Source organism: Drosophila ananassae, chromosome 2R, assembly GCF_017639315.1.
Source record: "Drosophila ananassae strain 14024-0371.13 chromosome 2R, ASM1763931v2, whole genome shotgun sequence".
In the NCBI taxonomy this organism is placed as follows: Eukaryota; Metazoa; Arthropoda; class Insecta; order Diptera; family Drosophilidae; genus Drosophila; species Drosophila ananassae.
This window is the reverse complement of record NC_057928.1, coordinates 17,611,194-17,637,851: the sequence shown is the minus strand read 5'-3', so window position 1 is coordinate 17,637,851 and position 26,658 is coordinate 17,611,194. Positions and strand designations below refer to the sequence as shown.

Here is a 26,658-nt window from a genome sequence, read left to right as displayed (position 1 = left end):
TGTCCCCAGACAGGCTCACTATCGACACTAGTTATGGTTATAATGGATAATCCGAAGATCAGATAGAGGACATCCTCTTCTTATTGGATCCTAGCTAATCTGTTACTATATTTGAATTTGTTTCAAGGGCAGCTGCTGCGGGCTTTCATATTGTTAGATGTTGCTTATAAAGATTACCTTACTTAGTACCAGATAATCCCCCTAACCCGTAGTCAGGGACACTTACAGATACTCTTGCTTTTCGGTCGGGTATTTACTCTTCACAATCTGGCTGTTGACTTGCCCAAGTTTATGAAGTTTTATATAGGAAGCCCAGTTGGGCAACGATAACTTAAATGGTTGTGCTATCTCAAAATTAAAACTACTCAGTATCGGAGCTATTTTTCAGGGCGGCTCAATCGCTGCTTTTACACTCTACTCTTAGGTCTATTCGCTCTTTTCTACTACATCTAATTCTAATTCTAATACTACATACTAGTACTACTCGATACCCGATAGTCGGTTGGTTTAATGATAAATGAAGAGTACTTTGAACACTGTAAAAATAACACCATATCAGCGTGTAGCGTTGGGTTTAAGGATCTGGGTCCTGGGGAGGATTGCGCTTCAAAAGTGCCGAGTGGGCTATAGCAAGGCTTATAAGAATACAAATCGTAACTATTTGTTAAAAAAATAATACTTAGCGATTACCTGCGTACACACTATGTAAAACACTATACACAGATGTGAATTATGATCGTACATATATATATTATTATATTGAGAACCCCAATAACTGTAGACTCCCCACAAAGAGACCCATATTACATGTATATCAAATTGAGTTTCAATAAAAATCAAATATTTATTTCAATGTGTATTCATTTCAAGTGGTCGGGAAGTACATAAACTTTTCGAAGGAGCATCCTAACTGTATCTACATTATTCACAAAATCTTAAAAGACAAATATTGGAATGGAAAACTTAAAAATCAAAATTCCGCAAAAATAGACCAGCAGCTTACAAAAAGATTCTTTCCAGGGGGACTACATTATAGCGATTAAATTAGTTGTCCATTTTAAGCAACCTAGTTTCTAAACTTTCCGCCGGAGCTGGGACTTGAGTTCACCCCAGGAGCAGCTCCCACGACAGCTCCTCCGTTGTTAAGCAGCGCCGTCAGGGTGGCGTGCGAGGAGCTCAGGGTGGAACTGGCCCCCAGCTTGGTCTTTAGCGGCGTTGTGGTGCTACCCACGACTTGGCCTTGCAAGCAGGGAGTCGGCGATGCAGCCGGTAGCTCCTTCAAAATCGAATCCTCAGCTGGTGGAGTGGCCACCGACTGTTGTTGTTGCTGCTGCTGCTGGGCAGAAGCCCCCTGGAGGAGAGCATTTCTCAGATGACTGTTGTTGGTGGTGTTTCCCGTCTGCTGACTTGGCATTATGAATGAGTTGGTGATGAGACCGCGGCTCTTGATGTTCAGATCCACGAAGAAAAGCTTCATCTTGTGGATCATGGCCTCCGTCACATTAAAAGTTATCATCATGGAAAGATCTATGTTGGTCTTGTGGCGGTACAAGTCGTGGGTCTGCTGTAGCCTGCAGACCTCGTCGTAGATGAGAAACAAAAAGCGTGAGCTGCGATTTTCGGCCGGTATGATGCCTCGGGTAGCCAACCATTCGCGATCTTCGGCGTCGGGCAAATAGCGTATCAGCTCCGGATGTTTGCTGGCCAGCCGCTCCTTCCCGTCGGTGCCAAATCCAAAGGCCAGGTTGGCCTGCACGTCCAGTACAAACTTGGTGCTCGTTGATATTTGAGCTGTGTTCCAAAAAATCTGCCGGCGAACTGGAGTGGGCAGAGTTCCACCAACCAACGGGGTAATAGCAGATCGATGCGACGGCTGCTGAAGAGGCGGCACCACCGGCAGTTCCTGTGGCACTGGCAGCGACTGGTTTGCTATCTGCTGCTGATTTACGGGCGGCAACTGATTCGCTGTTGTGGCCGTGCAGGGCATGGGTTTGGTGGCCGCAAAACTAGCGAAAACCTTGTTGTTTGTGGCCGTTTCCGGCTTAGCTGTGCGTTTCAGAGACAAGCGCTGCTGCTCCGTGGTGGCTCCTGGCAACAAACGATGCTGGCGCACAAAATTTGTGTACTGGGCCTTGGCGTTCTCGAGCAGAGCACAAGAGGACATCTTCTGAAGCGTTTCCTCGTTCACCGAATGCTGGCCCAGGTTTTCCTTGATGTTCGCAAAAGCGGGCTTAAAGTAGTTCTTTAAAGAAAAAATTGTCAGTTAAAGTAGGTTTAAAAGTGCAGCTTGAACCCACATTAATGTAGCGTTGAATTATCTCATTGACCTCCGCATCAAAGGACTGCTGCACGCTAATCCTCAGCAGCTCCAGTGCTCTCATGGCCGACTCGGCACTGCCGCCGCTTTCCATGTTGTGCGTGCCACCAAGTCTCTGCCGAATGCGCTGCAGCATGGTCTCTGCCATGTCCGGGGTGGTAACGTATTTCTACAAGGAACGAGGCTTAGAAATAAGTTTTTTTGGGGCTAATCTTTCATTACCAAAGCAGGCTCCACATCCGAGGATGTGGATTCGCCCAGGAGTGAGAGGGTAATGCTGCTGGTTTCGGTAACGCCTCCGTCCTTTTCGCCCTGCTTTTTTACGCACTCCGCCGGACTAGCCACGCGTGTGTCCATGGAGTGTGTGGTCTGATTTGAGCAATCGGAGTCATCTGAGGAGGAGTTTGCTGCTTGAAGCTGCAGGCCCGGGGACGAGCGCTGCTGGCCTTCGTTGGAGGCTGTAGTGCTGCCGCCTAATGATCCCCCCACATCAGAGGGAATTTTCCAACTTCGCTGTATTACCATTCTAAATCCGTGTTTCGTGCAGTCGTTTGTTTTATTTATATTTTGTAAGCTGATTTTTGCGGATGCTGCTTCAGTTGGCCTGGCCAAAATCTGGGCTGCTTTTCCTGGGCGCGAGCTGAGGCCGTTTGTCAGGGCCGCGTGGCCAGGGCGCAGGCGCAGGAAATCCTTAACGCGGCGTTATAAATGTGATGGTGGTGGTGGTGGTTTTAGCGCCTAGCAGCTGACAGCTGACGGCGACTCTTCACAGTCCATGTCCAATTCGCCCAGCTCCAGGCGCCGTTCGTGGTCGAGAAGACTTTTAAGGCTGGCGAACTCATCGCTATCGTCGTCATCGTCCTGCACATCCTGGACCATGGAGGAAGATGCTTGCTCCTCCTTTTCTGCTTCATCGGAGGGCACTTTTTTTTTCTTTTGCTTACGTCGCTGCGATCGTTGCTCATCCAGCTTACGATCGAACTCGTTCATGTACTCCAGCGGCTGACTGGGCTGGTAGTTTTCCGGAGCTTCGTAGTTGCCACTGACCGGCAGTCCCAGTACAGCCGGCACCATGAAGGCGAACAGCCAGCAAACCAAGGGAGTAGTGCCACACACGTAACTCGCCTCTTTGTGATAGAATAGAAAACCGTCCAGAGCTGGCTTGTTGCCATCCCATAGAGGGTACTTCTGGAGCGCCTCCTCGATGGCCGAGGTGTTGTCGAAGTCGTGGTGATCCACCAGGACGAATGCCTTTTCGTTGTGTTCGCCAATCTTGGCGAAATCATTCTCTTCGAAACGGGCGCGCAGCCAATAGAAGCGAAACACAGCTTCGCACTCCTGCAGCTCCTGCTGGCCAAAGGAGATAGCGTCCAGCACATAAAAAGTTTCCTCCTTCTCCACGTAGACGCAGTCCAGCACTGATTGGTACTTCATTTGGGTGACATCGCCCGGCAAACTGGATCGGAACTCCTGAAAGCAGTAGCCGGCTTTTGTGTATACCTTGGTTTTTCCATTGTAAGCAACCACCAGACATCGCCTTCCGACAGGACACGGCACTAGCATCCACTCGCCCAGTTCCTCCGGCTTATCACGCAGCCACTCGGAAAGCTGCGGCCTAAAAGGGAACTCGTTTCTCCTGGCAGCACGTTGTTTTTTGCCAAAATGGCTTGTTGATGGTTTTTCAGAGTCGGTTTCCGGCAGTGATCTGGAGCCATCCTGGTCCTGCTGGCGCCGCAGCTTCTGTTGCCTGAGGAGATCCTTTTGGCGCTGTCTTTGGTGGGCGCCGCGATCCATGCCTTTTTTGTAAAGATCTTGGAAGGCGCTCATGTTTCTAGTGATTAGGGTTGTCGATAAATATATAAATATATCGATATCCGATGTATGAAAGGGGTTTATTTATATGGCGGCTTGTTTAAAAAGTATATTTTAACTTCCCCGGGTTACCCGGAGTCTAGATTGTAACTTTCTGTGGCTAGATATGTGGTTTCGATTTTTCTCCATAAAATGAAAATAAAAGATACGTATGTCATTGTATGTCATTTATGGATGTCATTGTATGTCAACTATATTTCATTGAATCGATTTAATTTACACTTTGTTTTTACACTTTCTTTGTATCAAAATGATGGCATTTGTATCTTGATATGGTATTTGCTCAAAATCAACCACTATTTATATATTTTATATAGTTTTATTTATTTACTTTTCACCACATTATCCTCATATTCACCACTGCCCTGTTATCGATAACGCCTCCTCCAACAGCTGTATTTTGAGCCAACAGCTGTTTTCTTATACGCATTTGCCGGGTTTATAAATAAAAAATATAGCCTCAACTATTTCTAAGTTGATTACCAATTAATGTTAAAATGAACAAAGCCTCCAGACTCTTCTGCCCAGCTCTGATAACTCCCAAAAATGCAGTTGTCAAGCAAACAGAGCAGCTTTCACGCAGCCAAAAGGTAAATATTCCAGGTGTTACGAAAGCGATTATGAAAATAAATAACTCTTCCAGCTACTCACAGATCTAGGACTGATCAAATCAGGCAGCAATGGCACCTATCAAATAATGCCCATAGCCCAGCGATCGTTAGATAAACTGATCGACTTAGTCCAGAGCAATATGCAACTGGCGGGCGGACAGAAGATCAGTTTACCCATCCTGACGCCCTCGGCTCTTTGGAAGAAGACAGGACGCCTGGAGGGGGACATCTCCGAGTTCTATATGGTGCGAGATCGCAGCGGGAAGCAATTCCTAATGAGTCCAGTAAGAGGGTACACAAAACCACCATGGCCTTATGTTTCAGCTCATCCCCGTTTTTAAAATGTATATTCTTAGACTCACGAAGAGGCGATAACTGCCATGTTGGCCACTACCTCACCCATTTCCTACCGCCAGTTACCTCTGCGTCTCTATCAAATTGGTCCCAAGTTCAGAGATGAGCTTAAGTCACGTTTCGGGCTTATGCGAGCCAAGGAATTCTTGATGAAAGACATGTATTCGTTTGATGTATCGGAGGAAACTGCCAGGGAATCGTACTCGGCTGTTAGCGAAGCCTACGATAGGCTCTTCCAACAGCTTGAGGTTCCTTTTGTAAAGGGTATGTTGTCTTAACTTTTCTTGGGGTTTGAATTAATGAGCATCATCCGTTTTATAGTAAATGCCGCCACAGGAATGATGGGTGGAAGCCTCTCCCACGAGTACCATTACGTTTCCACAGTGGGCGAGGACTCCCTGGTCCAGTGCACCTCCTGCGGCTTCGCAGGTAACTCCGAGGTATTGACTACCCCGGAAAACTGCCCAAGCTGTCAGAGCTCAAATCTGAACGAAGTTCGTGGCGTGGAGATAGCGCACACTTTTCTACTAGGTGACAAATACTCCACGCCCCTAGGAGCCACCTTCCTCAATACTTCTGGAAAACCTCAATCAGTGATAATGGGATGTTATGGGATTGGTATTACCAGGGTTATAGCAGCCGCCCTTGAAGTATTCTCCTCCGAGCAGGAACTGCAATGGCCCAAACTCCTGGCGCCCTTTGACGTGTGCCTAATTGGACCCAAGCAGGGAAGCAAGGAGCAGCAGCCAGCAGAGGTGATAGAAAACGAGTTGCTCAATAGCGTGGGTCAGCTTTGTGGGCCCCAGGAACTTCTTCACGACGACCGCAAGGACCTAACCATAGGCAAGCGTCTGCTAGAAGCGAAAAGGCTAGGACATCCCCTAACCATCGTTGTCGGTGGTAAAGCCATTCAACAGGATTCCCCCAAGCTGGAAGTGCATTTCAATGGGGGCGATAAACTAGAGTTGGATTTGAGCGAGACCCTCAAGCTTGTAGCCGAACATAGTCGACACAAAAAAGATCTACTTTTAGGTAATTTCAAGAAGGAAGACGGAGCGAAAAAAAGTCAAGCAGTTGGCCATCAGCTTTAGCTTTATGCAATAAAGTTAACAATAACACAAAACTCATCAGAACCGCGCATCCTGGCTGATTAACCCGCAATCAGCTTCGAGCTGCTCGTCCCCAACGCTATTCCTTTCTAGTGGTCGTGGTCCGCGTAATCGGGCTCCGGGATCTGGGGATAGATCTGAACCTGCAGCTGGGGCTTTCGAGGCGGTGGTGGTGGCTTGGTGATCATGCTGGTATAGGACCAGGGCATCTGGTTGCGCAACTCCTCGCTGACCCGTGGATTGGCTGGCGGAGCTGGGTAGATTTCGCTGTAGCGATTATTCAGCGGCGAGGTAACGGCCAGCTGCTGGACAGCAGGCGAGGGAGCTCGCGGTGAAGGGGTCTCCGCGGGCGGATAGTTCAAACGGTCCGGATGAGCCTCAGTGGTGCGGTAGGTGTTGATGTCCGGCTGCGGCGAGACCACCTCCCTTTGCTGCGGTGGCACCTGGGGAGGCAACACCATCACTGGCGACTGCAGGGTGGTGCGATCTCCGGGCGTAAACTGACGCGAGTCCTGACGCTGGATGCCCTGTTCGGACGGTATGAAAATGGGAAGTGGTTTGGGACGGATTTGCTCAGGATACTCTGGGCTTTCCAAGGGGGCAGACGGCTGCTGCGCCGGCAGCACAGCAGTTGCCACCAAAGCGGGCTGTACCACTGCCGGCTGAGGAGTTGGCTGGCGGGTGGGAGCCTCACTCCGGCTCACGGCCGCCTTCGCCGCATTTTGGTTGGCCATCACGCTGGAAAGGGACAGGCAGAAAGAGACGCCGATGATGTTCAAGAGCCAGACGATGGCCACGCGGGAGGTCAGGCAGAGCATTACGATGGCCGGCGTCGAGAAGTACACTCCCAAGTTTTGCAGGAGGATCCAGAACGGGCTCTCCGAATTGTCCACGACTCCTATGTAGTTAAATGCATCATCCAGTGACTAAAAGAGAATTAATTCCTGTTTAAGGAGAAGTCTTTGTATAGTACTACCCACCGTTGTATGGCTCAAATCAAGTCCATGATACACACTAGCCACCACATCCAGGATGCTCCCGGCTAGCACGGCCAAAAACCAAGGCCAGTAGAGTGCTCCAGATATCAGTTTTGTTGTGCGACTGCACAAAGTAACTGAAAAGAGTGAAAATTATTGGTGTGGACTGAAAATATATTCCAGAGAATCTTACGAATGATCAGAACCGATGACGCTATCCAAAGTCCACTGACGACCGCATAGCTGATCATAAAGATGTACTCTCGATGGGTGATTTCATAGGATTTATCCCAATCCATTGTCAGAACAAGGACCTGATCACTTACAATGAGCGAGGGATCACCGCACTCCTTTTCTGTTTTGAAATATATATATAGGTTCAGTAACTCAATTTGTTAGTTTTCCGATAACCAGGAAGTGTGTTCCTAGGATTATGCTATCTTATCTAGAGCTTGAGATTTTACATCATCGAAAGCACCTTTTCACATTCAAAATATTTTGATATCATGGCTCTAGAGTTTGGGCTCTCGAGCATTACTCACCCGAAAAGTAAATCAGCTCCATGGCAAACTTGAACGGGTTGGATTCGAATGGCGACGCATCATGGCACTCCCGGAATGTGATTCCCCACAGGGACAGGCCAAGATATATGACTCCCTGGGCCTGTAGAAACATTAGAAGCGAACTCAGAACTCAAACAGGAATGGGGAGCAATCTTTATGGGACTTACGAGTATGACAATCGCCATGAAGAGAATAAAGCACTTGCCGAATGCCGTCCCGGCCATCTTGTATTGTATTTATTATTTAGCACTCCAGGTGGATGGGATGTATTTGCGGATTCCGTTGGGGTTGTGCAACCTCCTGTGATCGCTGCCAACCAATTGGCTACTCGATAAGACAACACACGCTTCGGAGCTATAAATTCAATTTGAAATTACAATTCGTCAATTCGAATTTGGAATCTTATCAGCTTGATTAGTTTTTGTGGGGATTTTGCATGGGACACTGGACTGGAGGAGACACTGGAGAAGTCGAAAACCAGGTATTTTCCAGGCAGTCGCCTAATCTCAATGACAATTGAATTGAATGATTCAGACGGAGGAAATTACGCTGTCGTCACTTCGATCGCGGATACGCAATGGGTGCCATTAACACTATATAGTGGGTTCCATACACCTTTAACAGTACCCGTCCGTGTTATCTCACCCACCGATGGTACTCTGGAGCCCGGTGATTCTTTAGAGCTGGGTATTGTGGGCGATACGCGTTCGCCGGCAGACTGCTTCGCACTGAGCACCCACCACCCATCGAATTGGCCATCGACTCTGGGCCCAAAGCCTCTGGCCCGCTCTCGGCGATAAGATAAGCCTAATGAAATTTTAAGGGTTACACCTGTTATCACAGCATGGGTGCTCTGATGCCCGATACCAGCAATTGCTCAATGGCCGAGTGCAAATATTTTAGCCAGGCTGATTTTGTAATACAAATTGAATGTGATAGACCTGCCAGTCCTTATCTCTTACCTGAGCGGGTTGTTTGTTTTATCGCTGTCATGTTGTTGTACTGCCCCCAAAACATGGCTACAAACGGAGGAGACGGCGCTGAACCTGCCCCCATGTGGGTAAATAAACATTAAAGAGTCAACAGTTAGCAGGAACTAAATTTAAACTCACAGCTGATGGCGTTGCTTTTATCGTGTGACCGACTTATCACTCTGACCGCTCACGTTGCGTATACTCGATATTCGGACACTCATCAGAGGCAGTCCCGCGTAGTGCTCATCTTTATCAGGCCTCTGGCAGGTTTATAATTGAGAGAGGGTTCCAGGAGGAGGTTTCTTTATCGCTGGTGATTCATTTCCAAGAAGCCAAAGGGGCTAACTGCAATTGTTTACTTCTCCTTTGTGTTCCGGCCATTGTAATCGTTATAGCCTTAGGATCTATTATTTTTACAATCTTTATAAGCAAGACTATTCCTGATCTATCAGTGTACAAACAGACATTATTTTTGAGTTGGTATATATGCTATAGGATATAGTATCTTAAAATATTTGATTATCAGAACCGAATATTAAATAAGCCATTCATAACTACTTTGCTACTGACTTCATAATTTGCCCATCAAATATATTCTTCACACCTTACAACTACTGTCAGTAGAATATTTTGTATATTTTACAATCCAATTGTTATAAAGATAAACACAAGTTCCCATGTTAGACAATTTCCGATTATAAAAACTGCACTCCCCTGTTTTGCTAATTATAGAATTATAGAAAAGGCAAACACATTATATGTCATTAACATTGAATATTTGAATATATTTTTATGAACAGAGTTGAGTGGAAGTAATAAAGTACACTTCATATAGAGACTTTCTCCGCAAATTGTCAATCATAGATCAAACACTCGATTTGCAATTAATTTGCGAATTATGATTAACACTTTGGCGAAAAATAAACATATCGAAGCCTCGGGAAGTTAATCCCTCCGAACACGCCCCACAAAATAATTTCACAATAATTGACCCAATTGAAGTCGGAAACACACCCGAGTCGAGATTAAAATATTCTCTGGGTGGCTCACATATTTGCATTGCACCGTAAGGTTTTTCCCGCCAGAGATTCTGGGAAGGTTCCAGCTAAATTGCTCCATGCCTCAGTGAGTCCCAGGGCGGAATACCAGCCACTGGCTACTGGCTGTGTATCTCAGCAATTAGAGCCTCAAATTTGGCAGAAGCCGTGTGAATTGGAAATGCAAATAAGAGCGAAGCTTTGGATCAAAAATCACATGACTTTAATTGAACTTGGTCAGCGTGTCGTATAAATATGTGAGAGTGTGGGGATGGCATTACAACTAGGAGGGGTTCAAGGGTCAGCTGGCTTAAACGCGAGCCGAGAGGATGACAGGTTCGGCCTCCACCTCGGCCACCTTCTCCTTCAGCTTCTCCTCGTCCTTCTTTAGCTTTTGGATGGGCTCCTCCGTGGTGGTGGAAGTGGTGGACGGAGTGGTGGTGGAGGTGATGCTGGAGGCGGTGGTTGAACTGGAACTATCGCTCACACTGACCAGGACGGTGGTGCTAGAGCTCTTCTTATCCTCCTCGGAGGACTCTGATGAACCGGCGGCTTTGGTGGTGCTCTCAACCTTAATGGGAGCCACTGTGGTGCTCTCAACCTTGGTTGGAGCCACTGTGGTGCTCTCCTCCTTGACAGGAACCACCACGGAGCTGGTCTCCTCCTTGGAGGCCAGAGCCACTGCTTCCTCCACACTCTCCAGCGGCGCCGTGGATGTGATCGAGGTCTTGGTGATGCTAATCTTGGTCTGCTTGCCGTCGCTGCTGTCGTTGTTGGAGTCCTCCTTGATGGTGGCCGAGATCAGCTTGGTGTGGTGCACCTGGAACGTGGGTATCAGCGGCAGGGCGCCTCCATTGTGCGGCTGCACGGACACATGATCGATGATCAGGTGGGCGGGCACTCCATCCTCGCCGGGCACTTTCTTGGTGGTCTGCAGCAGGATCTTGCGTGCAAGACCGTCATCCGTTGAGGCGGCATCTGTGGCGGGAGTGGACTCATCGGAGCGCTTGGTGATCGAGTGCTCCTCCTCCTCGCTGGCCACCGGCTGGGGCTTGACCTCCTCCACCTCGGTGCCCGGGGCACTGGCTTGGTGCAGGCTGAGGGCGGACTGGAAGAGACTGTCCTCCAGATCCCCGATCAGACCGTGAAACGATATCTGCTTCAGCTCGGCATCTGGATTGCCGGCCACCTGTCGCTTGACCACATCCTGTTTAGCCGCTGGCTGGAAGGCGGTCAGAATGTCGCTGAACTGCAGGGGAGCGGCCAAAGAGGCAACTGTCAAGGTCGCAAGCACCTGGAAAGGTCAAGGGATCCTAGTCTTGTCGCTTATCCTTAAAAGCTGGAGTGGAGTACTCACGGTGGTTAGCAAAAAGCACTTCATGGCCACTGCTGGTGCTGTAGCTGCTTCGGGGGATCTGATGATCTGGTGATGATTTCGTCCGAGGGTTGTGTTCGGCTCCAAGCTCTGATCGGAAATAAGTTTGAGGCCCCGGGGCCGGCGAGTTTTTAAAGTTTTTTCCCGTCCCGAAAGTTGCGGCTAAGCTTTGTTAGTACGCTTAGTTAGCACTTGGAATAACTTGGAACTTGGTTCGAGGAACCTGAATCGGTGGGGTGCCTGCGCGTGGTGCGTCTCCAGCAGCCATAGGGCACAAGCCTAATCCACATATAATATAAGCCCCATAGGGTGAGCCTCTCGGCCGCAACTAAAGCTCTAAGACACTAAGAAAAAAAGCACGAACCAAAATCATGAGCTAATACTTAGGGGGTTCTTAAAATACTATATGAATTGTTACCCCAAAGATAAGATAATCTAATAGAATATTATTCCACAGATCATCTAAAAATATTGTCAAAACTTTAAAGATCAGATCTTTTTGTGATCTATTAGTCCATGACTAAAAATGTTAAAAATTAAAGCCTTCAGCGGCTGCAAAATTAGTTCAATTAGTTGGAAAATATATTCCAAGGATTAACAAACCGCCGAGCTGCATGAACCAGGAGTTTTTGTGTACAGATCTTAAAGCACCGCTCCCAAGACCAGGTTGATTGCCCTAATTGGGATAATTAACATATATTTACTAAAATAACCGCCCAAATTGAGTTCCAAGAAACTGACTCAAAATCAAAACCATATTTGAGCCAGACTTGACTCTCAAGACGCTTCCAAAAGGCCAAAACAATCGACCCAAAATTTGTAAACATGTCCCGAGCACGCGCTGCCAAAACCACAAAAATATACAGACATTTGTGGAGTATCTGGTCGAGTATCTTTCGGATGCACTTTGGAGCAGCAGTGGCAATTACAATTACGTCTCTTTGACACTTCATAATTAGAGCATCCCCCATGAGATCACCCTGAGGGGGAGAGCAAAGTTAATATGCAAAATGTGCAAATTAATTTCGAAAATTTTCCGCTGAGACAAAGGTCTATGATTAGGTGAAAACTTGGCGGCAATAAGTGTACCATCTGGGAACCTTATGGCCTCCCAACCGAAAAACCGCAAAACGTGTACTGCCGGCAACAGCGATTCGCCGGAGAAAGATCCGAGATCCGAAAATAAAATACAAAAACCGGCAACCATGAATGAAAGTCAAGATCTGGCTGGTTATGCCGGAAAATGAGCGGCTTTAGGCGGTTAACTCTGGTGTGAAACGATTATATTTGGGGTGTTATTAATTATATTCGAAATCCTTCCATATTGCTCACAGACTTATGAGACATTCGACGGAGCATATGCGCAATATCGCCGCCATACTCCGAGTCTAGTTCTGGAACAGATAATTAATACTAACGAAATGGGTATTCGGGGTTCACCAACAAGTTGGCCAAAATACCTACCAGATTATTCCAATTTTTCTGGGAAATTAACAAAAGTTAATTGAGCTTTAATAAGTTATAACAAATCTAAACAAATCTGAGAAGCATTTTGAAAAGCTGTACCTGCGGGAACTTTCACATATCACATTTAAGGCCAAAACGAAAATGCTGCTTTGACTGTAAACATTCTACGTCAGACGGGGCGTATGCGTAATATGAAGAGGACTGATAGACAGGCGCGTGTCTTCCCATTCCCGGGCACATGCAATTTAATCTGCCAAATGCGTCACCCCGGAGGTGCAATGTTTATGAACTTATTTTTGGGCCAGGCTCGACAACAAAGCGAGATTTGCGTAGGCAGCCCCATATTTGTGGCCAATATTTGTGGGGATTCGTTGTGCGGCTCAGTCCCTGGGATCGCTCCGAAACGAGCACAATTAATTAGAGTCTCTGGCTGAGTCTTCAAAAACAATCGTCGAGTCGCGCCGGCTAATCCCTAGCCCCGAACACTCCCCTAGCGCCCTGCTGTTATTTTCGAAACGGAAGCCAAGTCCGGCGACTGGAATACAACGGCGATCTGCCTAGAAACTGAAGATGGCAATGGCTGCGATCCGGAGAGTGGTGGCAAACCTGTCGGGCAATTAACAGATGCCGATAATTACGCGGAATCGCGCCTCGCCAAGTCTCCGGCCGAAGCTCCACCCGGGCGCCTATAAAAGCGCTCCGATCCGCACTAATTAACTTTAAACGCGCGAAAGTCAGGCAAGGCACCACAGCAGGTACCACAGCAGGCACACCACAGGCACCACCAGAGAGCCACTCCCGTTAGGCAATATGCAGGTCCACCAGGCTGTGTTTGGAGCCGCCGTGCTCGGTATGCTGATGGCGATCGGATGCTCCCTGCCCGTCTTGGATGTCAGTTCGGGCATCGACAACCAGACGATCGAGGACCTCCGAGCCAGTGTCAATGATTCCCCCAAAAATTTGTAAGTTTAAAGTCTATATCTACTTTGTTTTTAAAAAGATCTAACAAAGAGTTTCTAAAAAAGATTTAAATTAATAATTAACTTAACATGTATGATTTATCATGAAACCATTAGCTTCCCGAGAAAGTATAAAGTACTAATATTTTATTTCCTTTCCAGGTATGTGGTCAAGGCTGTGGTCTACGAAATCGGCATCCTGACGGAAGTGGATGAGAACGACACTAGCTTCGAAAGCCAGGAGCGCGTCGACCTCACCTTCTACGACACGCACAGCAACAAGAGCCACATCGACCTGGGCAACATCCCGCTGCCCATCCAGACGAACGTCACCGGCCAGGTGCTCACCGGCATAGCGCCGGTGAACCTGGGCGCCTTCAGCAGTCCCCAGGAGCTGCTGGAAACACTTCCGCTAACCGGCAGCATTGTTAACATCACGCACAGCGACACGGCCTTCTACCAGCTGAGCAAGTCCAACGTATCGGCCGCCGACAAGCCGCAGGTCCTGGATCAGGACGCGCTCTCCAAGCTCACCCATGTGGCCCAGCTGTTCCCGCCATCGTCGTCAATCGGCCAATCGCTGCCAGTGAACCCGACCAGAGACAACGAAGTGACGCAGACCGAGCCGGAGGATTAGAGGGGCTGGGCAGGCCATGATGCAGTGCGTTGCTCCAGGAAGACACCAACAAACGTATACGGGACATTAATAGATCTACTTAGTTTTACGGCTACTCAAAACACACACATACTTAAGTACCTACAGTGCTAGAAAAGACTGGACGAGGACAGAAGATGGCCATCATTGTATCCATTCCGCCTTGATCGCAGGTCACATCACAAGGCTGGAATTTCACTTTTCTGTTGTAAAGTAAAAATAAATTTCGCATTAGAGCTAGGCAAATGAGGTGTCCGCCGGTGTTATCTGGGGAGGAAGTGAGGGAGGGAGGTTGGTGCGTCGATATAGTCATGTGACTGGCCAGGCCAATGCTAAAAGCATTTCTATCACTTCTCACCTCGACGTCAAGAGGTGATGGAGTGGTTCGGCCAGGCCAGGCCAGCCAGCCAGCCAGCCAGCCATCCCGCCTAGAGGGCCCAAATGCAATCCACGTAAGAATAAAATACTCGTCCGGAGTTCTTTGCATTTTATATTAACTAGGTTTTTAATTTTCTCATTTTCAGTTTGTTGTTGGTTGGTTGGTTGGTTGGTTGTGTGTGTGTGGTTTGCTTTATAACTGTAGTACATGGGGGTTGGTTCTTAGGCGGTAATAGATGATATATACTTTTAATATTAATCGATAATGTTTAATATAAATATAAATTTAAGCTTGTACACAAAAAATTAAAAGTTGAACGTCTCTCAGATCAATTTGTAGAGGTCCTCTCTCTCGCCTGGTGAGCTCCCTACATTCTAAGCACTAATCTGGAAAGGAGAAGTTCCTCGAGAGGACAGCCCACAGGACGACGCCACAGTAATTTCGAGGGGCGCGGTAGGGAAGGTGGAGTAGGAGGTACCTAATCAAAATGTATATACATACTGCAACACACATTTGGATACTCGTAGTTGTCGTATAAATAGTTTAGTTTTTAACTAATTTACATAGTCATCATGCAGACGATGCGCTCTGGCGGCTTCTTCATAATATGCATTAAATATATTTAAATATGTATATATATATATATATGTATGTATATGTATGTGGTATTTTTAGTAGTAGCTACAACTTCAACTTATGTGCACACTCCAAAAACGTATATAACTAATCCGTAACTAGTATCTCTAATCCGTAACTTGTATCTGTATCTAAGCCGATAGCTTTATGTTTATCGTGTATCCTGTAGCTCGTGTTAGTGGTTAAGCCGCAATTATATAGCTAACACTAGTTTAGTCAGGGTTAGGGGCGGCCCAACACTCCGGCTCTGCTCTTCCACTCTCGTTTACTTCTGCACTTTATACATACAACTCGTCTTAAAAAAGTAAATGGGTACGACCTTGCGCTGGCAAGGTCACTTAAAACGAAACTAATGTTAAAGCGCTGTCAATGCTGCAAACTTTGCGAGATTAGGTATTTGGTTGATCCAACATGTTCTTTAATCTGCAAACATAAGAAATAGTTAGCATATATAGCATATATCCTAGTGCATATCCTACTCTCACCTATGACATGACTCTCCATATTTGTGATGCGTGGCTTCGATGCGGGCTGTGGTATGATGGTGATCTCATCGTTGATCTTTAAAGGCTTTAGCAGCGAGTCATTGGCCGCTCCCAGCGAGCTGCGCGACATCCCTGCCCCTGATCCCGACCCGCTCGACTGCGCACTGTTCTTCTTGCTGTCCATCGCCTTCCTTGCCACCGTGCTGTGGGCCGTGTACACGTGCGTCTCAAACTGCTTGTACATGCCGAAGGTTGCCGTGCACACGGTGCACTTGTAGGAGAGGTGCGCTGGCTTCAGGGTCATGTGGTGATCGCGCGACACGTGGTTCAGCAGCTTCCATTGGTACATCTGCAACAAGAGGCAACAACTATTATCCATTGAACGGCAACATGACTATGAGTATTCTTACCCTGCCGCAAACGGGACAGCGCCCGGCATCCTTGCCCTTGTTGGCAGCCTCCTGCATGGAGCTTGTGACCAGGCCATGAGAGCCAAGCAAATGCCTCTCCAGTCCCTGGTCCGTGAAAAACCGGAACTGACACTTCTGGCAATTCAATGGCGGCCTGTTGTAGATCATCTTCGGATGAATCTGTACCGGAGAGAGATCAAAAGATTAGCAAGGCGAAAAATGGGATGCATGGAAACTCAGCAGTACCTTCACTTTGTGCATCCATTGCATGTGATTGCGCAGCTGCTCCAGGTCCTTAATATAGCCATCGCAGATCTCGCATATAACGAACTGTGCCTTGTTGTTGCCGCTGGGACTCTGGCCTGGCTTCATGCCAGCAGCTGCTGGAGGCACCTTGCTGGAGGACGCTCCCGCGCCGGCACCCGCCGAACTCTGTCGAGGTAATGGCGTTATCGAGATGCTTGGCTGGCCAGCCATCGGCTTCTTGGACGCCTGCTGCGGAAAAAGATGTTTGGGGTTAAAACCGGTTCTGTTTCCGTTGCCAAAGATTCAAAGACTATTTTCGCAACGGCGCTTGGCGCTTCATCTTACCTGGACAAGTTGTCCGGCAGCCAGTTGATAGCTGTTTGGCAGAGAAAGACCAGCACCGATTGCGTTGCCTCCTCGCACAGGCGCCGGATTGCGTACCATGTTCTGCTTGGGCGGTTGGGGCGCTCGTTGTCGCATCTTGGCTGCATTTTGGGCGGCCAGAGCCGCAGCCTGCAGATTCCGGGCCTGGGCTGCAGCCTGCTGTTGCTGGATTGTGGCCAAGGCGGCCTTCTGAGCTGCTGCCTGCGCAGCCATCGCCTGAAAGGGACAGAAGGGATTAGTTTTAAGAAGTACAAGTGCGAGAGATGATGGGAAGCCTTACCTGGTAGGCGGTGGCAGTGCCCACAAGTCCATGGCGTGGCTTGATGCGCGGTATCTTGGCCGGGGCCTCCCAGTCGTTCGGCGGCGCCAGGTTCAGCTCTGGCCGGAACTTCTTGGCGCAAACGGGCTGATGCCGGGCCAACTTCGCCTTGCCGTTGTCCTCGAAGCCGCAGTTGGGACACTGGTGGTAGGGCAGTGGCTTGATCAGGCGCGCCTTGATGTTGTGCACCGCCTCCATGTGGTAAACAATCTCCGTGGCATTCCGGATCTCGAACGTGCAGAAGTTACACTTGTACAGCACCCCGTTCATGTGCGGCGTCTCGTAGTGGTTGGCCATCGCCATGGCCGACTCCGACTTGAAGTTGCAGAACTCGCAGCGCTTCATCCTGAACTTGAACGGAGCATTTTTCGTTTTGGAGGCCTGCAGGTTGCCGGACAGGGCATTGATGGCCATCTCGAACTCCTTGGGATCGCGGACATTTGACTTGCGCATCTTGCGCTTCTGTAACCGCAAGAGATCGGCCTGCACGTACTCCTGCACTAACCCCACACCGATGTCCATGAAGAACTTGCCCAGCGGACTCTCGAAGTAGTTCTCCTGGCCGGGCTTGCTGGCTCCAGCATTTGCGGTTCCTCCGGAAGCCGCCAACGCAGAAGCTGGCTTGATGGCTCCTTTCAAGGCAGTGAGGTCGTCGTTAGCCTCCTTGATCAGCACCTTGGTGCGCACACCTGACTCGGAGTCGTCATCATCGTCATCGTCGTCGTCGTCATCCGACTGCTCCGACCACGATTCGTCGTCTCCTCGCTTCTTCTTTTTCTTACCAGACTGCTCCTGGTCCGGCTTGCCCTCCTTATTCTGCTCCGTCATCATATCGAACTCATCGCCCTTGTCCGCCTCGGCCAGGTCTTCGGCGGAGAGGGCGTACTTCGTTTCGAGGGCCTTGACCACTTCGCAGATGTTCTGGTTCGGCGGCTTCTCGTAGATGTAGGGCACAATGAACGATGGTGCCTCCAGGACGAACATGTCGTCGGTGAGGCCCGGCAGCAGATTCGCATTGTTGGTCATGCTGGGCAGCCCGCCGGTGAGCGATAGCGTTGGCGGATTAAGCTGCGCGGGGCTCGCACTCAGTCCCCCGGCCATGGGCACCAGTTTCGGTGGAACGGCTCCCAAATTTGTTGCCGCCCCCGTCACAGCATTCGTGATAGTAACCGGGTAGACAGAGTCCCGGGGACCGGAAGCAACAGGTCCGCTGACACCATCGAGGGGCATCAGAGACCGGGCGTCCTTGATGGTCAGCCCACCCATTCCAGAGGGCGTCGAGCTGCGCTGTCGCTTGTGACTCGGCTGCAGGTCATCCAGGTCGCCTTTCCGCTTCATACTACTGGGAGAAATACTTGGGGGTGTGTCGTCTTCTATGACCACGCAGTCATCGTCGTCGTCATCGTCATCGTCCTCTGGCGGGTGCACCGGTAGCTGGGGCGTCGCCTTGACCGGCGGTAGGGGAAGCTTCTTTGCTGGCGCTGGAGCTGCGGCCTCGTTCTCAGAGTCGGAGGCTATCAGCACCGCGTCATCGGAGGATTCTCCGCCGCTGACAGATGCTGGCGCAGCCGGTTTGGCAGCCAAGTCAGTTGGCTTTGCCGGCTCCTTCTGTTCCGTGAGATCCTCCATGTCTTCATCACTGTCCTCGTCCAGGTTGACAATTCCATCAATGTTCTGGCTGGCCGCCTTGGCTTCCGCCAAGCTGGCCTGGCCGTTCTCCTTCTGTTTGGAAGCGGGCTGCGGGCTAACCACGAAGCCATTCTCCTTTCTCGTCACTGCCTCCTCTCCTCCCACTTCGCTCTTTTCGCTGGGCTGGCTTTCCTCTTCATCCGGCAACGTCTTCGTACCGCTTACCAGCTCCACTTCGTCCCCGTCCTGTTCCTCTGTGGCCGCTCCCAGCGGATCTTCGGCTTCGCAGCTGTTTTCTGCGGTGCTGCCGATTTTTTCGACATCGTCGTCGTCCTCGGGTTCGTGGTCCCCATTCGTGGTGGCCTCCTCGCCGTCATCCAGATCTTCGGACTGCTTCACCGCCTTGGAACTGCTGTCCGTGACCTGAGAGTCATCCTCGTCATCATCGGCAATCTCCTCAACCTCCGTGGGGTGGTCATCCACCTCCATTATCTCCTCGGGAGCTGGTGCTTTCGGTGAAGCCTGGGAGACATCTTCCTTGGCGATCTCCTTGTCGTCCGAGGATAGCTTCTCCTTGGCGGGCTTTTCCAGGTCACTTTCGACTTGAGCTTCAGTTTCAGCTTCAGCTTCAGTTTCTGTTTCAGCTACGGCGTCGGCGTTGGCATCAGCCTCTGGCTCTGCTACCTCCTCCTCATCAACTTCGTCCACATTCCGTTCCTCTTCCTCTGGCTTTTGAAGGTTCTGCGGCGAATCTGCTTCTGATGCGCTGGCAAGCTTTGTCGTGGGCTCGGCCACGCCCTCCGGCAAAACGACATCGACTTCGGTCATTTGTTGTCCGTTCTCTGCTATGTAGAATGCGGCCCAGTCACTTTCGGATACGTTCTGTCTTCCGAATGTTTGAATATCTGGAATGTGGGCAAAAAATACAGATTCGAGAATTAGTTAAGATGTTTGGAATTAATAGCTGAGGCTGAGGCTGAAAGCTGGGGTCTCTCCTCTTTAGAGACCAACCGGAAAAATTGGCACGTAAAAGAAAACTAAAGTATCAAAAAATATAATAAAACAACAACAAAAAGGCAACGAACGAACAGCACAAAGCGTACCGGGCAAAGAGTAAAAATAAAAAGAGCTAAAACTGCAGAAAGAGAGGGCATGGCGAAAAAAAAATTAAATAAAAAATACAAAAAAAAAACTTAACAATCGCCGAAAAATTTGAAAATCTAGGTGAATTAAAACCATGTTAAGAAAAGGCGGTAGAGAGAAGATTAGCACTGGAGCCGGGGTATGGGGGAGTAAAGGGTACTGGGTGCTGGGTAGTGGGCGCGAAGGGTGAGGGAGGCGGAGGCGGAGGCGGGGGGAGTTGAAAGAATTAATACAAAATGGCTGCCATATTGGATTAAAACTAAAATACAATTTAATATGTAATGAATGCATGTAGATATGTATGTGGCCGACTTTATGTAAATTACACTTTGGGAAAAAATAGTCGAGTGCAGGGAGTTATGTATGTAATTAGGTATGTAAGTATGTACTTTACATATTTACCTATGTACATATGTATAAAAGTATGTTTTTTTTATATACATATTACATATATACATATGTATGTATGTATGTTTGTATGAACGAACAGTTACCGAGCAGAGCCAACAAAACGATTGACATACATACAGACACAGCAACAACACACCGACATACATATGTACTAGAGCGGGCACCCAAACATACATACAATCTATATATACAATATATATATATATTTATATACATATGTACGTAAGCTTGTACGGAGACGGGCTGATGACGCGGGGGGGTCGGTGGGAAGGTGGGGGTCGAAGGGGCTGCGGATGACGACGTTTGGCTTTGGTTGTTGTTGTTGTTGTTATTGCTGTTCTTGTTTTTGTTGGTTTTTGTGCGGCGTGGTGGAGTACTTTTTGTTTTTGCCTTTTGGTACAGGAGCGTGTTTTTGCGCTAGTGTGTGTGTGTGTGTGTGGATGTGGTCGCTTGTGTGAGTGTGTCTTGCTTCTATGCTTCATGGATGTCTTTCGCACTTTTAACTTATTTAAATAACGCATTATTTATTACATGATAACGGTTTATGTTTAATACACGTTTTTATGTTGTTTTTCTGTTTGACGCTTACATTTACATTTTCCTCTCACAATCGGCAGGTTGTTGTTTTGCTCTCGCTTTTCTTCTCCCCTCTCTCTTCAAGGTGTTTTGATCGCACAACAAACAAAACTTCCGAATCAAGGATCTTTTTCGCGAAAAAACAACCAAATCCGTTTCTTTTTTGCGTGGGGTTGGTGGCAGAAAAAAATGAGTGGAAAGAACGCCGCGAGACAAGAGGGACGAACGAACAAGACAAAAGGCAAACTGGAAATGTGTGAAGCGGAAAAAGCAAAAACAGAGTTGCACCGAACAGCCGGGCGCGCGCACGGTTGCTGATATCAGTTATCGGTTATCGATAAGCGCTACTAAGTTAAAACAAGTGATTTAAATTAGATAATTAAGAGGCAAATACATAAATAATTAACGTAGTTAGCAATAAAAATAAATATTTTTCATTTCAAGCTTGAAAAGAGAGAAAAATTCCATAATAAAGCAGCGCGCGAAATACCGCTCTCAAAAATAGCGAATGAGTGTGTGAAGCGCATAGCGTGAGAGTTTATGTCAGTGGTGCGAAAAAAGATAGCTATCTTAAAGATACTTTATCTAAAACTATATTAAAAAAAAATAATAATTTAAAAGGTTAATTTTGTTAATTATAAAATGAAATACTTGAAGAGAAAATAAAAATAAAAAAAAATAACAACGAAATTTATTGAAATACATTAAAAACTGAATAGAATTTCCAAGGTCAAGGGTTAAAAGCACAAACTATCTTTAATTCCCATGAAAAATATTTGTTTTAGAACTAAAAACTACCAATATTTATGGACCAGAATGGTCGTGAATCCTTCAGGTATTTTCAGGCCAACATATCTGGCTATAACACCTCCAATCCAACAGTATCTGCGGTATGCGAGTGTTGGTGGGCCATGTGAATGGGATGAAGGAAAGCCGTGGAATGAGAGAAAAAACAAATTTGACAATTGTACGCGCGCCACGAAAGAAATGAACAAAACAAAACTGAAACGGCATTGCTTGTCGCCGGCACTTCTGATGGATTTATGCGATTTTGCATGTGCAGATATTCAAAAGTAGCGCGCGAAAGCCACCCATTTTTCGCCAGTGGTGATAATGGATATCGGAAATAGTTGCAAGCTGCCAATGCCGCATCCCCCCCCGGCGACCGCCCCCACACACACACAGACACTTACTAATACTAATACAGTGAGCGTCTTAAACTGTATACTCATCACGATACTTTTGCTGATGCTTCTTCTTCTTCTCCAACTTATTTCAGATTACGCTGCCTCTCTTTCGCTCCCACAGCGAAACATATATACAGTCCTACATACCTACCTATATGTATACATACAACTAAATATGTATATATATGTATGCGAGCGTTTTGGTCTATATGCAAGTACAAAATTTGAAAGTAACCCGCTTCTGGCGCAGTTTATACTTCTTGCTGCTACCTCCACCACTCCGCCACTCCACTCACCCCCGTGATCATCAACTATGGGCTATGGGCTATAGGGTACAGGGTATGATTACGAGGAACTATAGGGTATGTCGCATGGCCCATCACCACCTCATCCCGCACTAATGCTATCAGTTTATGTTATACACACACGTGACCTTTTCCCTTTAAATTAAATTGGCCGTTCTCAGGTGATTCGAAATTGGAGCCCCGACTTCATAGTAGGATGCCATGCTTGCAGACACGAACAGAAGGTGTTTGAACTCCGAAAGATACTTTTCTCTAAGATACATTCCTCAAGGTTGAACAGAGTTGGAAAGTAAAGGTCTATTAACCAATTATAACTAAAAACCTATTTTAGTTGATAAAATAGAATAAAGTAATTTCAAATATTTATATTACTCGATAAAAAAAATTCAAGAAAGTGCAAATGAGTCACAAGATACATTTTAGAATATGAGTAATACGAATATGTCTACAAAATAATGCAAAATATGACTCAAAACTTTAACTTTTAGTCAAATAAAAATAATTTAGTGAAATAATAAGTTAGTAAATGCTTATCTATTGCATAACTATATTGATATTTTGATAAAACTTAAAGCTAACAATAATAAGTCTACCCATAACCAAAATCAAAGATAAAACTATCTTTAAAAATATTTCTTAAAACATTAACAGAAATTTAAGACATTTTATTAATGGCTTGGCCATTCTGGCTCAAAGTCTGACATGGCAACAGCAAGAATCTTAGCTGGCCAACAAAGATTTACATTTTTTCGCCTCTATATGTCTCACCTTAATCATCCGCCAAAGGTTTCCCGGAGCTATTGCCAGATGCCAGATCTTAACTCGAATCCTCGGCCTCGTCTTCGTCCTCGTTGAAGGAGAGCTTACTGCTGGCAACGGCCTTGGATTTCTTGGACTTGGACTTCGATTTCTCGGACTTTTCGGAGCTCTTGCTGGCGGATTCCACGTTGACCTGCTTCACCCTTTGCTTGAAGACGATTGGCTGGGACAGGTCGGCGCGCTTCTCGGCTAGTTCTGGAACAAAATTAGATACAAAGTTAGACATTTTTTTGCAGATTTTGATTCGAAATAAATATGAAATGAAATACTGGCTTACTTTTTTTTGAATCTATATCGTAGATGTATCTTATAAACTATTTGAGGTGATGTAATCCCAGGTAACCAAAAGATACAAAGGAGAGAGGTAATAAAAAAGAGTGTCAGGAGGTGATGCCTTTGATCTAATTAATTAAAAACTATATATTTCTCAGATTTCGCAGATTTGAGATTTTTGGAAAAAGAACATGTAGTTTCCAACTGTATCTTGTAGGTCGCCGGAAAATATATCTGGGTTTTGAAATTGCAGCATGACGAAGAGAGGAAATCTGTTCCACCCACTAACCCGCCGCCGCCTTCCTGGGGAGCACCTACAAGATGTTTTTCTCAGCCCTGGTTCCGCCTCCTCCTCCGCCATCCGCTCCACCTTCTAATTCGCAATCCGCCCCCACTGCCCAGCACCCAGCCCCCAGCCCACAGCCCACAGCCCCCTCACCCCGCCACCGACACCACCACGTCGTCAAGCCACTTTGGCCTGCTCTTTGCTCGCCTGCTTCGTTCATCATTGTCTCTCCGCTTTGGCTGCCTCCTTCGTTCGTTTTCACCCGATTTTCTGCGCTGCGAAGAAGAAGAATATAACGAACTGAAGGGGGAAGAGGAGGCGGAGACGGAGGAAGCGGAAGAGCTGAGGGAGAACGAGGGGACGCAGAGGAGGCAGCGACAGCTGCTGTTAACTTCTTTGCCGGCTGCTTTATCGCACCGCCCGCTTTGGCCACGATTTTCATCACATGCTCTGCTTTGGGGGGCTCCAATGAAAATGTCTGTGTGTGTATGCCCGCCCCTTGTCTGTGTGTGAGTGCGCCAAGTCTGTGTGAGGGGTGCTCCGCTGGCCAAGAAGGGGACTCCTCGGGGCAGGAGTTACAAATGGCCAAAAGTATGTATTCTTTTCATCGCCATGGCAACAGTGGACTTAGCCCAGACTATAACTGATGAGTACGATGAAAAATGAGACACTAAAACATATCTTTTTCATCTTAAATCAGAACTATTTTCAAAAAAAAAAAACTATCAAAATCACCTTTAGGGAACACAACAAAGCAACGCTTAGCGCTCCAGTTTTCGCCACAACGAATTTTCTTTTGTTTATATTGCTATTTTGAAAATTTGATTTGCAAAAATTTAATGCACACACAACCACACGCGCACCTTGCCACACACACACACGCAGTACATATATATATATATTAAATAAAAGTACATATGTATGTAACAGAGCGGCGGGCAGCAGCAACAGAAGAAGCGGCGTGGAGGCGACCGCTCGATTGAAAATTTTTTTTGAAACTGAAAGACCAACTACAACATCCTACCTACGCACACACGTGTGCACCGTGTCTGTCTGTCTGTGTGAGTGTGTGTGTGTGCGAGCGTGTAACCGTCTATATGTATGGGTGGCGTACCTTTGGCGGCCAAGCGTTTTTCCTCGAGAGCTTCCTCGGCGGTTAGATCGCCCGATTTCAGCACCACCACCTGCGGCTGTTCGTCCTCTCGTTCCGGTCGCTCCTCGCCGGAATCCGAATCGTTGTCCTCTGGATCGCGCTCCAAACGCTGGCGCTGCCGGTGCGGAGGCGGGAAATGAGCGCGATTTTGGCCCGGGAAAGCGGCTAAAAACTCACCTTGGTTTCCAATGTCGGACCCTCTTTGTAGCCAATCTCTGCCTTCAATTTGGCCAAAAAACTCGGTTCCTGGGGCTTTACGTACGTTATATTGTTGCGCTTGGACATATCAATGTTATTTATAGGCAGCAAATATCATTTTCCGGTTCTAGTTGGGCAAAAAACCGCAAATTCCGAAAATATAATCACTTTGTTTTTTAGTGTTCAGTGTGACCATGGTACGACCGTTACAATATACCACCAGACTTTGAAAAAAAATACCGAAACATACCAGGTCCAATAAGAATGTACATTACATGTCAATTCAAATATTCTGATCTTGAGGACTTATCGATAACAGCGATAACTAGTAAAATGGAGTTGGCAGCTCTTTTTGTTTTGGCGCTTAGGATTTGAAATTCCTTGCAAACTTTGTAGCTTCACTTATAAGATAACTTTATGAAGCTCTGCTTGGGTAAAATATATTATATTCAGTGTATTTTATTATAAAAAAAACCTAATTTATCAAAGAACCAATTGCAAAGCCAGCAAAATCAGGATGAGATTTGCAATCAATTTGGAAATAGTTTCCATTTCTGTTCCCCCCAGAAGGCGGCCATAAATGGGCGCATAAAGCTGTCGCATAACTTGCAAATTTTCCGGTTCACCTGCAATTCGATGCCCCGAAACGAATTTGATCGAATCTGACAGCAAAACAATACACAGCGGCATTCATCAACGTCAGTAGAGGCTTCCATTTGCCGTTGTCGTATGCACAGCTTCCTCCTCTACTCCTTTGCTCCTTTTTCCCGCCTCTAACCTGCCGCCCCTCCTCCACTCTCTGAACATAATAAATCATCTGCAAATTGATTTCAAAACTTCGACAGCTAACCGAAAAAAGTGATGCCGACAAAAAAATAAAGGAGACAAAATGAAATCTGCAGCAAAATCGAGGGGGGAATTTTATGAGCTGCAGCATGGCAGCATATGTCCAAAAAATCAAACAGCAAGAGGACGGGCAACCCCCTACACCCCAAAAACTACAGGGAAACTCTGCATTCCGCCACGCGCTGCAAACTTTTCCCCAAAGGGTTTCTCGGCAGTCCCCGAACTAATATCAAATTGATAGCTTTTAAATTTGATTTCGCGTCTTATCACCGAACGCTTAGTTTTCCCGATTTTTGGGGGCAAAATCAAGAGGGACGTGGGGTGTGTCCCAAGCCACCTCCATGCCACCCCCTATGCCACCTCCTGATGCATTAAACATGAATCGGAGAACAGGCAAAGCATGCGATGCTGGCAAGTGCAACGTGGCGTATACTTGTTGTGTTTTCCAAATAGAAAATACATTGAAAATGCACCGGCGCCACAAGAGCTCCGGCCTTGACTAGACTCTCCACTATATCGAGCATAGATAGAGCCATCAATCCCTCCACTCATCCATGCATCCATACATCCATACATCCACGTATCCAACTATCCATCCAGCTAGCCAAGAACCATAGGCTTCAGTCACATGCTGCCCGAGAACTAATATCGAGAACTCTTGAGCTTAGCGCCTCAGGAAAATGTTATCACAGTCTGCATCCGG

General features: G+C 47.2%; 8 protein-coding genes across 14 annotated transcripts; 2 read left to right on the top strand and 6 right to left on the bottom strand.

Annotated features, from left to right (window-relative positions):
* Positions 1 to 819: 819 nt before the first annotated feature.
* Positions 820 to 2,845, bottom strand: LOC6506877. The gene is made up of 3 exons (XM_001957042.4): positions 2,540 to 2,845; positions 2,298 to 2,486; positions 820 to 2,242 (listed from the first exon to the last, which is right to left on the bottom strand). The coding sequence occupies exons 1-3, from the start codon at positions 2,840 to 2,842 to the stop codon at positions 1,067 to 1,069; spliced, it is 1,668 nt and encodes a 555-aa protein (XP_001957078.2). The 5' UTR covers positions 2,843 to 2,845; the 3' UTR covers positions 820 to 1,066.
* Positions 2,846 to 3,055: 210 nt separating this feature from the next.
* Positions 3,056 to 4,373, bottom strand: LOC26515361 (snurportin-1). The gene has a single exon (XM_014910237.3). The coding sequence runs from the start codon at positions 4,142 to 4,144 to the stop codon at positions 3,056 to 3,058; it is 1,089 nt and encodes a 362-aa protein (XP_014765723.1). The 5' UTR covers positions 4,145 to 4,373.
* Positions 4,374 to 4,551: 178 nt separating this feature from the next.
* LOC6493118 (probable proline--tRNA ligase, mitochondrial) lies at positions 4,552 to 6,287 on the top strand. Of its 4 annotated transcripts, none has more exons than XM_001957043.4 (4): positions 4,558 to 4,779; positions 4,833 to 5,084; positions 5,157 to 5,418; positions 5,476 to 6,287. In XM_001957043.4, the coding sequence occupies exons 1-4, from the start codon at positions 4,687 to 4,689 to the stop codon at positions 6,243 to 6,245; spliced, it is 1,377 nt and encodes a 458-aa protein (XP_001957079.1). In that variant the 5' UTR covers positions 4,558 to 4,686; the 3' UTR covers positions 6,246 to 6,287. The 4 variants fall into 4 exon arrangements, with proteins under 4 accessions (XP_032310340.1, XP_001957079.1, XP_014764219.1 ...); XM_014908733.3 differs by having other exon boundaries at positions 4,563 to 4,779; positions 4,843 to 5,084; XM_032454449.2 differs by lacking the exon at positions 5,476 to 6,287 and having other exon boundaries at positions 4,552 to 4,779; positions 4,833 to 5,092; positions 5,157 to 5,313.
* On the bottom strand, positions 6,229 to 8,573 carry LOC6506876. Its single transcript, XM_001957044.4, has 6 exons — positions 8,453 to 8,573; positions 7,971 to 8,157; positions 7,783 to 7,903; positions 7,434 to 7,595; positions 7,244 to 7,377; positions 6,229 to 7,189 (listed from the first exon to the last, which is right to left on the bottom strand). Exons 2-6 carry the CDS (start codon positions 8,025 to 8,027, stop codon positions 6,353 to 6,355), a joined length of 1,311 nt encoding a protein of 436 aa, XP_001957080.1. The 5' UTR covers positions 8,028 to 8,157; positions 8,453 to 8,573; the 3' UTR covers positions 6,229 to 6,352.
* Positions 8,574 to 10,014: 1,441 nt separating this feature from the next.
* On the bottom strand, positions 10,015 to 11,310 carry LOC6506875 (cell wall protein DAN4). The gene is made up of 2 exons (XM_001957045.4): positions 11,172 to 11,310; positions 10,015 to 11,108 (listed from the first exon to the last, which is right to left on the bottom strand). Exons 1-2 carry the CDS (start codon positions 11,193 to 11,195, stop codon positions 10,125 to 10,127), a joined length of 1,008 nt encoding a protein of 335 aa, XP_001957081.1. The 5' UTR covers positions 11,196 to 11,310; the 3' UTR covers positions 10,015 to 10,124.
* Positions 11,311 to 13,058: 1,748 nt separating this feature from the next.
* Positions 13,059 to 14,519, top strand: LOC6493119. Its single transcript, XM_001957046.4, has 2 exons — positions 13,059 to 13,618; positions 13,778 to 14,519. Exons 1-2 carry the CDS (start codon positions 13,467 to 13,469, stop codon positions 14,250 to 14,252), a joined length of 627 nt encoding a protein of 208 aa, XP_001957082.1. The 5' UTR covers positions 13,059 to 13,466; the 3' UTR covers positions 14,253 to 14,519.
* Positions 14,520 to 14,747: 228 nt separating this feature from the next.
* On the bottom strand, positions 14,748 to 19,586 carry LOC6506873. 4 transcript variants are annotated; one of them, XM_014909446.3, is made up of 6 exons: positions 17,091 to 19,586; positions 16,772 to 17,026; positions 16,427 to 16,675; positions 16,181 to 16,360; positions 15,771 to 16,119; positions 14,748 to 15,708 (listed from the first exon to the last, which is right to left on the bottom strand). In XM_014909446.3, the coding sequence occupies exons 1-6, from the start codon at positions 19,584 to 19,586 to the stop codon at positions 15,704 to 15,706; spliced, it is 3,534 nt and encodes a 1,177-aa protein (XP_014764932.1). In that variant the 3' UTR covers positions 14,748 to 15,703. The 4 variants fall into 4 exon arrangements, with proteins under 4 accessions (XP_014764932.1, XP_001957083.2, XP_014764934.1 ...); XM_001957047.4 differs by having other exon boundaries at positions 16,427 to 16,672; XM_014909448.3 differs by having other exon boundaries at positions 16,868 to 17,026.
* LOC6506872 (uncharacterized protein KIAA1143 homolog) lies at positions 19,487 to 25,231 on the bottom strand. Its single transcript, XM_001957048.4, has 4 exons — positions 25,089 to 25,231; positions 24,873 to 25,026; positions 23,149 to 23,394; positions 19,487 to 19,663 (listed from the first exon to the last, which is right to left on the bottom strand). Exons 1-3 carry the CDS (start codon positions 25,194 to 25,196, stop codon positions 23,198 to 23,200), a joined length of 459 nt encoding a protein of 152 aa, XP_001957084.1. The 5' UTR covers positions 25,197 to 25,231; the 3' UTR covers positions 19,487 to 19,663; positions 23,149 to 23,197.
* Between the last annotated feature and the right edge of the window lie 1,427 nt (positions 25,232 to 26,658).